Here is a 15,246-nt window from a genome sequence, read left to right as displayed (position 1 = left end):
AGGGCTTGTGCGCAACTGTACATAGATTCCAGTGTGTGAAAAGAACATATGTTTACCCATACTACTGAGTGTGCAGGGGTCAGCGGCTAGGTCAAAACACAGTAGGACCAAAAGGTTTTTGGAATAGACAAAAATCACGCTTCTACCCATAACATACTAACTAGACTGTCATCCTAGAGGAATGATTCTTGGTCCACCTTGAGCAAACACTTCTTCACAGCATTGACTGACACACCCTAAAGTTATTGTGAATCTAAAAATGTGTGTGTGTGTGTGTGTGTGTGTGTGTGTGTGTGTGTGTGTGTGTGTGTGTGTGTGTGTGTGTGTGTGTGTGTGTGTGTGTGGTGAGAAAGAGAGAGACATTCCCTTGGTTTACAGCCCCCTGAGGCAGGGATGGAAAGGGACCAGAGACAACAGAGAAGAGAGCAGAGGATCTGTTCCAACATGCAGAGAGAAAATAAATTCCCTGAGCGCAATCCAAAGCCTCACCCTACCCCTCTCTACTCTGTAGTTACTCCTCCCTCCCTCTCCCAAACCTCACCCTACCCCTCTCTACTCTGTAGTTACTCCTCCCTCCCTCTCCCAAACCTCACCCTACCCCTCTCTACTCTGTAGTTACTCCTCCCTCTCCCTCCCAAAACCTCACCCTACCCCTCTCTACTCTGTAGTTACTCCTCCCTCCCTCTCCCTCCCAAAACCTCACCCTACCCCTCTCTACTCTGTAGTTACTCCTCCCTCCCTCCCTCTCCCAAACCTCACCCTACCCCTCTCTACTCTGTAGTTACTCCTCCCTCCCTCTCCCTCCCAAAACCTCACCCTACCCCTCTCTACTCTGTAGTTACTCCTCCCTCCCTCCCTCTCCAAAACCTCACCCTACCCCTCTCTACTCTGTAGTTACTCCTCCCTCCCTCCCTCTCCCAAACATCACCCTACCCCTCTCTACCCTGTAGTTACTCCTCCCTCCCTCCCTCTCCCTCCCAAAGCCTCACCCTACCCCTCTCTACCCTGTAGTTACTCCTCCCTCTCCCTCCCAAAACCACACCCCCCCCCCCCCCCCTTATTATTCTTATTCCACAACGTGTTGTGTTACAGGCTGAATTCAAAATAAAATTATTTTTGGGGGGGGATAGACATTTTTTTTAGACATTTGTGCAAATTTATTGAAAATGAAATGCAGAAATTTCTCGTTTACATACATTTTCATACCCAAGTCAATACTTTGTAAAAGCACCATTGGCGGTGATTACAGATTTGAGTCGTCTTGGGTCTGTACCAGCTTTGCACATCTGGATTTGGGGATTTTCTCCCATTCTTCCATTCTACAGATTTTCAAAAGGATTCTAGTCTGGGCTTTGGCTGGGACACTCAAGGACTATCACGTTCCTTTTCTTGTTATTTTTATTTTTTAATTGACACTTTTTGTCCCCAATTTTGTGGTATTCAATTGGTAGTTACAGTCTTGTCTCATCGCTGCAACTCCCGTACGGACTCGGGAGAGGCGAAGGTCGAGAGCCGCGCGTCCTCCGAAACACAATCCAACCAAGCTGCACTGCTTCTTGACACAATGCCCACTTAACCCGGAAGCCAGCCGCACCAATGTGTCGGAGGAAACACCGTACACCTGGCAACCGTGTTAGCATGCACTGCGCCTGGCGTGCGTGATGGGACGTGATGGGAGTGTGATGGGACAAGGACATCCCTACCGGCCAAACCCTCCCCTAACCCGGACAACGCTGGGCCAATTGTGCGCCGCCCCATGGCTCCCATGGAGCCTGGACTCGAACCCAGAATCTCTAGTGGCACAGCTAGCACTGTGATGCAGTGTCTTAGACTACTGTACCTAAGGACAGTTCCTTGGACTTCATGGTATAGTTTTTGCTCTGACATGCACTATCAACTGTGGGACCTTATATAGACAGGTGTGTTTCTTTCTAAATCATGTCCAATCATGTTGTAGTGATATCCCAAGAATGATCAAAGGATATTGGATACACCTGAGATCAATTTGGAGTGTCATAGCAAAAGGGTGAGAATACTTATGTAAATAAGTAAACATTTGCAAAAAAATTCTAAAAACATATTTTCACTTTGTTATCATGGGGTATTATGTGTAGATGGGTGAGAAAAAATATAATTAATACATTTAGAATTCAGGTTGTAACACAACAAAATGTGGAATAAGTCAAGGGGTCTGAATACTTTCTGAAGGCACTGTAAAACCACACCCTGTTATCTTATCCAAATTGAGATACAACACATTTCTGAGGAAACCAATTGCCCCAACCTGGTCTCAGGGGTAAACATAACATAGTAAATGTAAATCCGGGATACTCCAATTACTATGATATGTTACAATTTACAATTCATATGATATATTACGAATTGAAATTTGTTGTGGCTAATGCTAACGGTAGCTAGGTGCCTAACGTTAGCTAGGCTAGGGGTTAGGGGTTAAGGTTAGGAGTTAGGTTAAAGGGTTAAGGTTAGGGGAAGGGTTAGCTAACATGCTAAATATTGCAAAGTAGCTAAAAACTAGTAAGTAATTGCAAAGTTACTAATTAGCTAAAATGCTAAAGTTATCCGTGATGAGATTCGAACAAGCAATCTTTGGGTTGCTAGACATTTGCGTTATACGCCTAGCCATTCACCCTGACTTACCACCCTACTTTTCAAACACACCAAGAAAGTTGTGAAGGCACAACAACGCCTTTTCCCCCTCGGGAGACTGACAAAATTTGGCATGGGTCCCCAGATCCTCAAAAGGTTCTACAGCTGTACCATCGAGAGCATCCTGACCGGTCACATAAGGCAACTGTTCGGCATCCGACCATAAGGCACCACAGAGTGTAGTGCGTACGGCCCATCACTGGGACCAAGCTTCGTGCCGTACAGGATCTATATACTAGGCGGTGTCAGAGGAAGGCCCCAAAATATTGTCAGACTCCAGTCACCCAAGTCATAGACTGCCAAGTCTAGGTCCAAAAGGCACCATAACAGCCATAAGACTGCTAAACAATTAATCAAATGGCCACCCGGACTATTTGCATTGACACCCCCCTCGTTTGTTTTTACACTGCTGCTACTCGCTGTTTATTATCTATGCATAGTCACTTTACCCCTACCGACATGTAAAATCTCCTTAGCAAGGTGTCACTTAGATAAATCTGATCATCTGATCTATAAATCACCTAATTTACATTTTACTGAGCATGACCAAATCAATCAATGAAATGTATTTACATCAGTAGTTGTCGCAAAGTGCTTATACAGAAACCGAGCATAAAACCCTAGAGAGCAAACAATGCAGATGAAGAAGCATGGATCCCTACGACATTGAGATGAGTGAATCTGCACAGAGAGGACAAACGAGCAATATATCTACTTCCTTTGATCCTGCCATTCCCACAGGAAGAACACACCCTCGTGACTGGCACACTGGCACTAGGTACAAACACACCCAGGGGGCAAGGAGTTTCTCTCAAATGTTTAAGTCTGGCTACTATAGCCTCGAAGTGGAGTTATTTTACACAACACTGTACTATAGGGATACTATAAATATATTGTATGGATTGTCTATACCAGGTCAAAGCAAAACTTTCACATCACACCCAGTCAGCTCTCCTTTGATCAAATATTGAATAGGTAATTAATTTAAAAAAAGACTTAGTTACCAAATAAATACAAAAGGATGAAGAATGCACCAACTGCCTCTCAACTATTCCAGGAATTTGCCCTGCAAAAGATTCTTGGTGTTTCTTGATAACTGTAAACCTTGATTTGAAATGTCATTTTATGATTCATGATTTTATTCAGATACCATTAGCTGTTGAAGAAGCAGCAGCTGCTCTTCCTGGGGTCTACACAAAACATGAAATAATACTGAACACCAATAGACAAAAACAGCAACACAAATTTAAAAACTAAGAACAATACAACTAAAGTATCTAACGTTTCATAATTAGACCTTCCCATTGAGGTATCAGTGTGGCTTACATTACTTTGACAATGTAATAGCAGTAAATGTTATGTTTGTGTTTATCTTCCTCCTAAACAACACACTGTAGCAACAGCCAGAGCTGCGTTTGAACCAGCAACCATGCGGAAATATAGCTAGTGCACTACCACAAGTGCCATAAAGCTCCTGACATGTTGGTAAAGGGCCTTGGCTTATATGCATACAGGGATACTGTTATTACTAAGGCTACAGGCTGTACATAAATAGCAGTGCAAGGCCATCTAGTGGCCAAGTGGTTATCAAGTACAGTAAAATGCCCCCCATGACTCAACACTAATGTGAAGTAAAGGAAATGGAGGGGTCCATATTGATAGTCTTGATATGGACAGGTGATGATATATTCATGGTGCGCTTCAACTAGCCTGTGTTTTCAGATAAAGGCAGATGAAGGAGAGGAAGCAATTTCAGACTATTGAGACACAGCCTAGCCTATACCCCACTTGCAGCTGCTGCTGTGGTCTGAAGATCATGATTTATATTTACAGTGGAGTCGGAGGTAAGCCTTAATGCGTGGTGGGCACACATAGACAGTGTAAATATACCCTCAGTCATCTCAGTCAGCCTTAATGGTTGTTTTGCTCGCCTGTGTGGGTGAGCACTGGCGCCGTCGGTAATTATGAAGTGTGTAAGGTGGAGTAGACTATTGGTATGTGTCTGCCGGGTTGTAGCAACATCACACAAAGACCCCCAGATGGCGCCATAACCTCTCGCTGATCCGAAGGTGAGTGCGAGCTGAGAGCGCACTGAGGGCGAAACAAATATCCAAAAGCTTACAACATTCTTTGCAAGTGAAAAGGTTATACAAAATTAAAATAAACTACAAAATATATAAAACCTTTGTCATAATAATAGATTGTATAATAAGGGTATTGAATCATAACATGAAATGGTATTAAGGTGTACAAGGTGTCACACGAAGTCACAGTCAAGGGGATTTTTCTTTGGCTTCTTGCCCACCCATCAGTCTCCTGGTTCACGTCACACCAGACCGTCTCATCCAGAGGAGCAGACACCTGATGCTTCAGTCATTCCATGTCTTGAATATGAGAAGATGACACCACTCCAACATATCTAGGATATGGGGTAGAAACAGATAAACAGTTAATTTATTGACAACTCTCATAATAACAGTGGGCTATTTGATCATAATTTGCCACGTGTAGGCAATCATTGGAGACTTAGACAGTGGATCATTACCTTGGAGAACTACTTTTAGAATAGAATGGAATAGAAATATTATCCTAAAAGAGTCAATTTAGGCAGTTGTTTGCAGGTCTGCATAGCGTTATGGTGCCATAACTGGAGTTTTACAAACTGCTGACACAGCTATGCAATCAACTCAGACTACCTCGATTCACTACGCCATGCACGAATCACAGGAATCTCAAATCTTACCGATTTCAAGGGCTACAGGATGCAACTTCTTCCCTAACCAACCAACCGGACACTGCTCGGATCCGCCGCACGGCCAGCTGAAGTTTGACTCTCATTCTTTTCTGGAATATAATGGTAGTAACGGTCTCTACAGTCCCGGGATGTATGAGTTTGGGTTCCCCACCTCTTACGGTTGTTACGGATCTTATATGGGCTCTTCACCTCTCACTACGGACACAGGTGGGTAACATTATCACAGTATTTCCCTATTTGTTGATTCGAATGTGGCTGTGCCCTTGATCATTGAATGCCACTATTTGTCTGCTCCTAAGTGTGGACCGAGGTAAAAGTAGTTTGATATTGGATATTTGGTGGATAGTGTGTTTTATTTCATCAATAGCTATTGAACCAAGCGTGCCATGACTATGAAAATGTTATATTCTGAATCAGGGAAGGATAGACAAAAATCCACGGCTTTATACAAATAAAAAGTGGATTTTTCTCTATCCTCCCGATTCAGAATATATCATTTTCATAGTCATGGCACGCTTGGTGTAAGAGCTATTGAAGACCCCCCCCCCCAAAAAAAGTATAATCATTTGAATAAAAGAAAAAGCAGTGGATTTTTGTCCCTCCTCGCTGATGAAGAATACACTGAGTGTACAAAACATTAGGAGCACCTGCTCTTTCCATGACACAGACTGACCAGATGAATCCAGGTGAAAACTATAATCCCTTATTGATGTCACTTGTTAAATCCACTTTAATCAGTGTAGATGAAGGGGAAGAGACAGGTTGAAGAAGGATTTTTAAGCCTTGAGATAATGGAGACATGGATTGTGTGCGTGTGCCATTCAGAGGGTGAATGGGCAAGACAAAATATTTAAGTGCCTTTGAACAGGGTGTTTGCAGGCTCATCGGTTTGAGTGTGTCAACAACTGCAACGCTGCTGGGTTTTTCAAGCTCAACAGTTTCCTGTGTGTATCAAGAATGGTCCACCACCCAAAGGACATCCAGCGAACTTGACTCAAGTGTGGGAAGCATTGGAGTCAACATGGGCCAGCATCCCTATGGAACACTTTCTACACCTTGTAGTCCATGCCCTAACAAATTGAGGCTGGTCTGCGGGCAAAAGAGAGTGCCACATAATTTTCATAGTGATGGCATGCTTTGTGTAAGAGCCATTGAAGATTGAAAGCCAACCCCCCCCCCCCCAAAAAAAATCCCCATGGCATGCTTGGTCCAATAGCTATTGACGAGAGAAAACAGAATATCCAATATAATTTTTTTTTATCTTGGTAAAATGTGTATGTATCAATTATGTGCAGTTATGCAAATCCAAATGTGTACGCAAACGTGTAATACTCTCCTTTTATAAATAACCCATCATTTCCCTATCATTTGGTAATTTCTGTACTTTTCAGAAACATTCTGTTGGCTCTTTATGCCAGGTTTTGTTTTAATTATAGTACAGGATCCATTGTGTTAATCAATGATAGTCCTACTATTAATGGTCATACACATTTTCTCAGAGAAAGAGGAGAAGGAGCCAGAAGTCCGAATGGTAAAGGGAAAACCAAAGAAAGTCCGGAAGCCCAGAACCATCTACTCCAGCCTGCAGCTGTGCGCGCTCCAGTGCAGGTTCCGAACGAGGCAGTATCTGGCTCTACCTGAGCGTGCGGAGCTGGCCGCTTCACTGGGACTCACGCAGACACAGGTGCGCCATGTTCATTTTCTGACCATGATGGACTTCAATGATAATCATTTATGATTTAAAATAGTATTATTTTCATTATATGCTAAATGTATTTCATATGTACAGTAAGTGCATTGTATTGTATACAAGTGCACTACGCTTTCTGCCAAGAGGTCTGGAGTTGTAAGGCACTTGTCTGGAGGTAGCAGTGTGCTTGTATGACGGGAATTTCAAACACCATCTATACTTCCTCTCCCAGGTGAAGATTTGGTTCCAGAACCGTCGCTCAAAGTTGAAGAAGCTATGTAGAAACGGCCAGATGCCACCGGAACAGCCGGAGACCCCGTGTGACTCCCCTAGGTCCAGCAGCTCTCCTCAGGCTACAACGGTGCACTGGGCCCCCCATGGGATTACCGAGACAGGAGGCTCAAGCAATGAGCAGAACTGTATCCCTCCAAGCACCCCATCCTTTTACAGTAACTACTCTTGGTACTGAGCAACAGACTCTGTGGCACTCTCCCAGCAGAGTCCAGTACTATATCAGCCACAGAACCCTTCAGCTGATGTGGGTTCAATTTATTGATATACAGGACTAAAAATAATGAAAACCTGCTAATGGGAAAATCTATGTGTGGACTCTACTTTCACCTGGCAGGAATATGAGCAATTTTTATTTAGCAGATAAACAGTTTATGACCAGTTTATTTCAACGAATTCCTGTATGTTTGAGAATAACATTGATATTGAATATTGTGTAATAAATGTGCCATATTGTACATATGACAAGAATGTGGCCTAAGGAACTTAAAAGGCATCGCTTCAATAGAATTAGTGGAAATACCTAAAGCACGGTATCTAATTGGTCTAGAGGAAAAACGAAATAAGTTACTAACAATGTAGAGCTGGAGGTTGATGTGATTAGAGACTATTAGTAGGGCTGAATACGTCACGCAGCCAAACAACGCAGCATCAATAACATCAACTCATGACATAATCAGCCCAGCGGACTTACGATACTCTGCAAACCTTGCAGTCCTAACAACGTTAACACAAGATAATCTTATGATGCCGTCAGTCAGAGAGAAGAATGTGCTCCCCAGATTAGAATTCATTTGATTTCCTGAAACATAAAGTCAAATGTGTTATAGTAACATTGCAATGACCACATATTGTTTCCTAATATTTTGTCAGACAAAAAAGTGAAAGGTAAATTATGATATGCTAATGATTCAAAGACAGACACTGTTTCTAATTAAAAGTGAACTAAAGCTTTATTTAAATAATAAAATGTATTTTCTACACAGAAGTCCTACAAAATACTGCACTAGTGCAGTCTCATTTGAGTCAATATCAATGCCCAGTTTCTTAGTCTCTCTCTGGTGCTAACCCTGGGTCAGTTTGGGGTTTTACCTCTTCATAGATGTTGATGTGACTGGGGTGTGAACAGCTGATCTGAAAAGAGGGATTAGACTCCTATTGGCGATGGCTCATCCTCCTCGGGTAGTTTGGTGAGAATATCCACACCGTCAGTGGTGATGACTACTGTGTGTTCAAACTGGGCTGACCTGAACACACACACACATACAGGTTAAGCCGGGGTATCAGTGACACTTTGGGCTATAACCCTTTATGTCAGTCGTATGAAGGCTGTCAGTGGCCTACCTCTTGTCGTCTGCAGACACTGCTGTCCACTTGTCCTTCAAGATTCTGAACTCTGACGATCCTTCCATCAATATGGGCTCTGCATACACAGATTTAACATTAAAAGGATACTTCGGGATTTTGGCACAATGACTGGAAGTCTACGGGTATCTGCTAGCATGCTAGTAGATACCCATAGACTTCCCGTCATTGCGCTAACACGAGTTAGCATTGGCTCTACCTCTAACTTCCTTCATACTGGATGTAGAGACATAAAAACTGCATTCATGAGTTCATCTGACTCTGGGGAAGTAGATAAAGGGCCTCATTGGGGCAGCAGGTAGCCTAGTGGTTAAAGTGTTGGACTTGTAACCGAAAGGTTGCAAGATCGAATCCCCGAGCAGATAAGGTCAAATCTGCCTTTCTGCCCCTGAACAAGGCAGTTAACCCACTGTTCCTAGTCCGTCATTGAAAATAAGAATTTGTTCTTAACTGACTTGCCTAGTTAAATAAATAAAGGTGAAATAAGGCAAAATCCTGACGTATCCCTTTAACACACCTGCAGCTAGATACACACACTCCTATTCATCATAAGATGCAAAATTCATCATACTGGCTTTATGTCTGTATTTTGAAAGTTATATATCTTCAAACTTGACTGCTGACATGCTAAACATTTTGGAACTATATCAACATTGGACTAACTCCACCCTAAAACAAATACCAAAAGATTGTTTTAGGGTGGAGTTTTCCTTTAACATACACTGACAGACATAGGACATGTAACTGACCTATAGTGAAAGCCATCCCTTCATCCATGGTCATATCATTGGTATTAGCTGTCAGATAAATGAGAAAGTGATATTTAGGTCCAATATACTATAGGTAGGGTTGCAAAATTCCTGGATCTTTCAATAAATTCCCCAGTTATGCAGAAATCCGGGTTGGAGGAGTCTGGATTTCCTGCTTATTCCTACAACTGGGATTTCAGGAAAACCAGAGAGTTTATTAAAGGTTCCTGTAATTTTGCAACCCTAACTCTAGGTAATGGTGAATGAGTGGACCATATAAAACTGTAGGATTGCTGTGAGATACCAACTCTTACCATGGTGCCAGATCTCAGGATGGCAATGGAAGTAGGAGCCTATGCCATGCCCAATGAAGTCGGGACACACATGGAAACCATTGGAATGGGCTATTTCACTGTCGGAGGAAGAGAGGGCCAGTAGATTATACTAAACAACAAAGGGGTTGGTTGTGTGTGTGTGTGTGTGTGTGTGTGTGTGTACCTGATAGTGTTACCTATAACACACAGTGGAGCCCCAGGTTTACAGGCAGCAATGGCCTCATCTCTACACTTCCTGGCTGTCTTCACTAGCTTTAGCCCCACCTCGTCCACACAGCCAATCAGGAACGTCTCTGAAGTGTCACCATGGTAACCCTCCAGATAGACCTGATGAAGGGGTTGGGGGGGGGGGGGGGGGGGTAAGGAATGTGGAACAGTGAATCGTGCCCATGTGTGTATGTGAAGGGGGGTAAAACTCACAGTCACATCAACGTTGATAATGTCTCCATCTTGCAGTTGCCGGGTGTCAGGTATGCCATGGCAGATCACATTATTGACAGAGGTGCAGACTGATTTGGGGAAGCCCCCATATCTCAGTGGGGAGGGGTACGCGTTGTGACGAATCGTCTCCTGGTGGACGATGAAATCTATCTCGTCTGTCATCATGCCAATCTGGGGGTCAGAGGTAAAAGCTATGACGTTATTAACTTGTAATGTCAGCAAACAGACAGACACACTCTCTTACTCTCTATAACACACACACACACACACACACACACACACACACACACACACACACACACACACACACACACACACACACACACACACACACACACACACACACACACACCTACACCTACCTTGAGACTGCGTCCGGCCAGCAGCAGTATCTGTCTGGCTAGCTGGCAGGCTCTGGTCAGGCCCTGGATCTGCTCCTGGTCTTTGATCTCTATGTAGTCTGGCCAGTCTGGGACCTGACCACTGTTCACATAGTCAGGCCTCAGGATGTGCTATAGACAGACAGAGAAAGAGAGAGAGAGAGAGAGACAGAAAGGGAGAGCGAGGGAGAAAGAGAGAGGAGGGGGAAGAGTGAGATGGAGAAAGGGGGGGGGGGGGGAGAGGGCAGAGGACAGTCATTTTATTGTATCACAAGGGCTGTGTTTGAGAGCATCAAAACTGTGATATATCATGGGTCAATTGTGATTGACTGACTGATCTACAAATCATATTGAGTAGTTATTCATGATGCAAAGTGATTTGTAGATCAGTCAGTCTCGACTCGCCTTTCAAGTCAGCTGCAATGTTGAACGCGCCCAATGCATGAGGTAAGTGATCCATTGTAACTTGGGCAGTAACTGGCAGAGCGAGAAATGTGATGTATTGTGGGATATTGAGTACATACTGTACCTACCTTGGGCACTGAATAGGCTGGTCTGACGACAGCCGGACTGACTACACTGTGAGAGCTCTTCCACTTCCTCCAGAAGAACTGCCGGTGCTGCTGGGATTGGACACCCCAGGGTGAGCCACACCCCCACAGTCCACACACCCTCTGGAGGAAACCCCCCAATCCTGAAAAGAGACAGACACACATACAGATAATCAGACTGAAAAGGAAACGAAGCACCTAAATTGCCATTATGAAAATTGCTAAACAGTAGATCACTTTTTTACTTTAAACCCACACACACACACACACACACACACACACACACACAGCTCTCCTCTAGTACATGATCACCTAATAGTACTGCTTGTGGGTCTTTGTGGAGTATTCCAGTGGTACACTCCCACCAATTACAGAGCGAAGATAATATTATTAGCCAATAAGGATTAATGTAGTCAAAATATAACTATGACACGGCAGACATCTATATGGCTCTGGACTACAGACAGTCATTCCATTATAGACTCTCTGAGAGGGTTCTAATAGAAAGTAATATCTTTAAATATTAGCTCGTCCACTCATGGTTTGCCGGCAGCTTAACTAATTGATCAGTCACATGTGAAAATCAGGTGACTTTGACACTGATTGATTTGACTCAATATGACATGTAAAGGCCTATATTAATCAACTCAAAGCAAATTGAGACAACATTTGCAAACGTCAGCTTAGCCCATAAACTGATCTAAGGATAGTAAATCTGGTTTCCACCCTAATGGCAAAGGTTAGGATTGGGGGAAGAGTACTAATCCTAGATCTTTCGTCAAGGGCCACTTATACAAGGTGCAGACACGACAGGCGCCCCACGTTTGTTTACATCCGCAAAAGACAGCACCCACCTGACAGGCCGTCAAGCCTGCCAATCCCATAGGTCTAAAGTCTGTCCAAATGAGACATGTAGTTTTATTTCAATTACACAACTGTCAGTATAGATTACAGCTGTCAACCTCACGTTATGAAACACGCGTCCTCTGATCAGTGTAATAGTGCTTTTCAGAGGTTGTCATCTTTTAATTTGAAGTTCTATTAGAAGCATTGTTTTCATATCGCTCATTCGCCATCTTCGGATCAACATATGTTGGTGGTTATCTGATTATTGACTTATTCGCGAATTCTTACCTGCTCTTGATAGAAGTTTAGCACCACTGGGCGCCGCCATATTGTTTGTAGTGGATGATCACATTACATTGCGTCATGGATTGGATTTGCATAGATTCACTCAGAGCCATAAAATGATGTTCAAGACAAGCAAGCACACACAAATAGTTTTGGAGGGAAATGCCATAATTTAGTCCATCTCCCAGTCGAATGTATTGACCAATCAAATATTGAATGTCTTACGAGAGAAATACGATCTATTCCTTCTTCGAGGAGGAGGTTTAATGGCGGTTGGCATCCAACAAATGTTGCATTACCGCAACCTACTGGACTGGAGTAAAAGCCCCATATACCTTGCTTGAATTTTTATTTGATATTTTATAAGTAAAACAAATACCCTACCATCTAATACTACACTCACAAAAAAAAATTGTGGCCTACAGCCTGAAAGGATGGGATACCACCACTTAACACACCCTGTAACTCTTCTGATGTCAAATCTCGCACACACAAATACCTTGAATACATCTCTGCAGCTGCCACCACAACCTCTCTTTTCTGTGACTTACGCTCCATCCCTGCAGTACAGTTGATAACTATGCCAAAAATCCAATCTTGCTGAAACATATATCACTTGTTGGTTTATCCCTCTCTACCGGTACAGATCTACTACTCACACCACTCCTCTCGGGATCTCTCCCTCTTGACCCATCTTCCTGTACTTTCTTCACTGCCTCAGCATATGACATTTTCTGCATTACTCTAACCCTGGAAACCTCAACCTGCCTCTCTCGCAAGGGACATTTCTGATCCCAGGCCCCATGGGCACCCTTGCAATACCACTACTTTCCCCAATGCTACAAAATCCTTTGTCTCATGCCCTTCTGCACACTTCTCACACCTAGGAACCTCCCTCCTACACACTGCTGCCACGTGCCCATAAGTGTGACACCTGTAACAACGTAATGTATTCGGCACAAAGCTCATACAGGATAACTTATATATCCTAACATCACTTTGTTGGGCAAAGACTCAACATCAAAACTCAAAAGAACAGACAATGACTCTTCTGTTTCACCACTCACGCCACCCTGTCTGCGTCGCACCAAACGGCAAGCATCACAAACACCGTGAATCTTCCCCTTCAGTTGGTCAGCTTTCACATTTACACCTACCCCAGTGATCACTCCTTTCAATGGCACACTTTCCTTGACAGCAACACAATTAAAATCTCCTTCCCCCATTTGTTTAACACTGAGTTCCTGCACCCTCTGACCAGCAGAATCACAAACAATTATCACAAGATCTCTTCTGGTTACCCTCACCGATTCCACAGCACCCAACTCGGTTTTCACCCACCCTGAAACCACAAATGAATCAGCCAGAAGGCAAGGGTCCATTTTTTCCTAAAACTTCACTCCTACTGTCAGAGACTCATCTTTATCCTAACCCTTGTTGCATACCTCCGATAACTTCACTACACCTACCACCTCCGATAACTTCACCACACCTACCACCTCCGATACTTCACCACACCTACCACCTCCGATAACTTCACTACACCTACCACCTCCAATACTTCGCCCTCATTCACTTCCATTTCTCCTCCTGTCTTAAACTCACTCTGCTTACACTTTCTACCATTCTTCTTTAACAAGCCATCTCCCTTTTGTTCGCCATTTTGAACTAACTCAAGCTCACCCTCTTCCTCTCTCTCTCTCTTAGACCTCCTCTGCCTCTATTTTTTCCTCCACTCCTCCGTATTCCAAGTATAAGTCTACTGCATTTCTCCTGACATACTTCTTGTTCTTGCCTTGTCAAGGGACGCTATTTAACCAGCTGTCACGGGATGTAGCGCTCAACAGTGCATCCCACTTGTAAAGCCTACAATCTATTCCAGAGGCTCATCAGCTTTTTATAGAGTGCAAAAGCATGTTCCTTCGCTTACGGCCATACCAGCCTGAATACGCCCAATCTCGTCCGATGTCAGAAGCTTTACAGGGTCGGGCCTGGTAAATACTTGGATTGGAGACTGCCTGGGAATTCCAGGTGCTGTAAGGTTTTTGTCCAGTAGGGTGTACTGGTCTCGGGTATTATAAAGGAGCAACTGATGAGCCTTTTATTCATAACAGTAAAAATATTATGATGTTGGTCTGTCCTGCTGATGTCAAAACCAAAAATGATTGGTAATTTAGGCTAGAATTACCAGTGAGGATATCAATTTAGGGTTCAAACAGCAGGATCAACACCTCAGTATCAGGTCACCATGTGAGTGAAGAGGTTGGTGACCACCAATAGCAGGCCTACTTGTCACATATTGCTTTATCCTCTCTAGTGAGTTAACAAAAGTCGCCAACAAGCATTTTCTTTTTAAATGTTGTTTGTTGGGATTATTTCGCCTACACATAAATCACTTTTTCCCTAACATTTGACAGATAAAAATGAAAACTGTTCAGTAAAACAATAATTTTCACCCTTTATCATCATTCAGATAAATAAGATCCATTAAACTAACCCCCAAGGGCTTTCAACCACTATTAGACTACTACTACACAGGATCTTGGTCAGTATAGGCCTACAGAGGACAGTATTTCCCTCTATAGCAGTCAGCACAAACATTAGTTACAATTTGTAACACATAGACAAGACCAACTAGAAGTGTACAATGAGAATGTAGGACAACAACCCTGTTCTTCTCACTTACAGACACCTCGACAAGGTTAGAAAGACACCACTAGTTCTACTGAAAATATCTTTTTTTTCTACTGGCAATTACTCAAGTCAAATATTGGCCTCGCCTTCCAAAATCCTGTCTATTTTACTTACTTCCCCAGGCTTAGGAACTACTGAGAAAAGCTTTGGTTTCTGAGGATAGTCAAACATTAAACTGCATGCTGTGTAGCAGAAAC

At 43.3% G+C, this 15,246-nt stretch overlaps 1 protein-coding gene and 1 pseudogene across 4 annotated transcripts in view; one reads left to right on the top strand and one right to left on the bottom strand.

The window, feature by feature from the left end:
* Positions 1-1,416: 1,416 nt before the first annotated feature.
* The window catches only part of LOC139550360 (methionine aminopeptidase 1D, mitochondrial-like), a 28,885-nt gene continuing 15,055 nt past the window's right edge, over positions 1,417-15,246 (bottom strand). The window contains exons 1-10 of one of the 4 annotated variants that reach the window (XR_011670009.1): positions 12,359-12,617; positions 11,207-11,367; positions 10,656-10,805; positions 10,273-10,464; positions 10,016-10,179; positions 9,832-9,929; positions 9,518-9,565; positions 8,748-8,826; positions 8,496-8,650; positions 1,417-5,086 (exon numbers count right to left, since the gene is read on the bottom strand). Coding sequence is in view for 2 of the 4 variants with exons in the window: in XM_071361220.1 (XP_071217321.1) it covers positions 8,551-8,650; positions 8,748-8,826; positions 9,518-9,565; positions 9,832-9,929; positions 10,016-10,179; positions 10,273-10,464; positions 10,656-10,805; positions 11,207-11,367; positions 12,359-12,398 (1,032 nt within the window). In the remaining 2 variants the exon portion in view is untranslated. Of the gene's footprint in view, positions 5,087-7,568; positions 8,206-8,330; positions 8,651-8,747; positions 8,827-9,517; positions 9,566-9,831; positions 9,930-10,015; positions 10,180-10,272; positions 10,465-10,655; positions 10,806-11,206; positions 11,368-12,358; positions 12,618-15,246 lie in introns of those variants that run through there. The other 3 variants (XR_011670010.1, XM_071361220.1, XM_071361221.1) reach the window with 3 other exon arrangements.
* On the top strand, positions 5,292-7,884 carry LOC139551397 (homeobox protein Dlx2b-like; annotated as a pseudogene).

This window comes from Salvelinus alpinus, chromosome 23 (genome assembly GCF_045679555.1).
Source record: "Salvelinus alpinus chromosome 23, SLU_Salpinus.1, whole genome shotgun sequence".
Taxonomy (NCBI): domain Eukaryota; kingdom Metazoa; phylum Chordata; class Actinopteri; order Salmoniformes; family Salmonidae; genus Salvelinus; species Salvelinus alpinus.
Note: the sequence above shows the minus strand (reverse complement) of the source record. Positions and strands in the feature narration are given on the sequence as shown.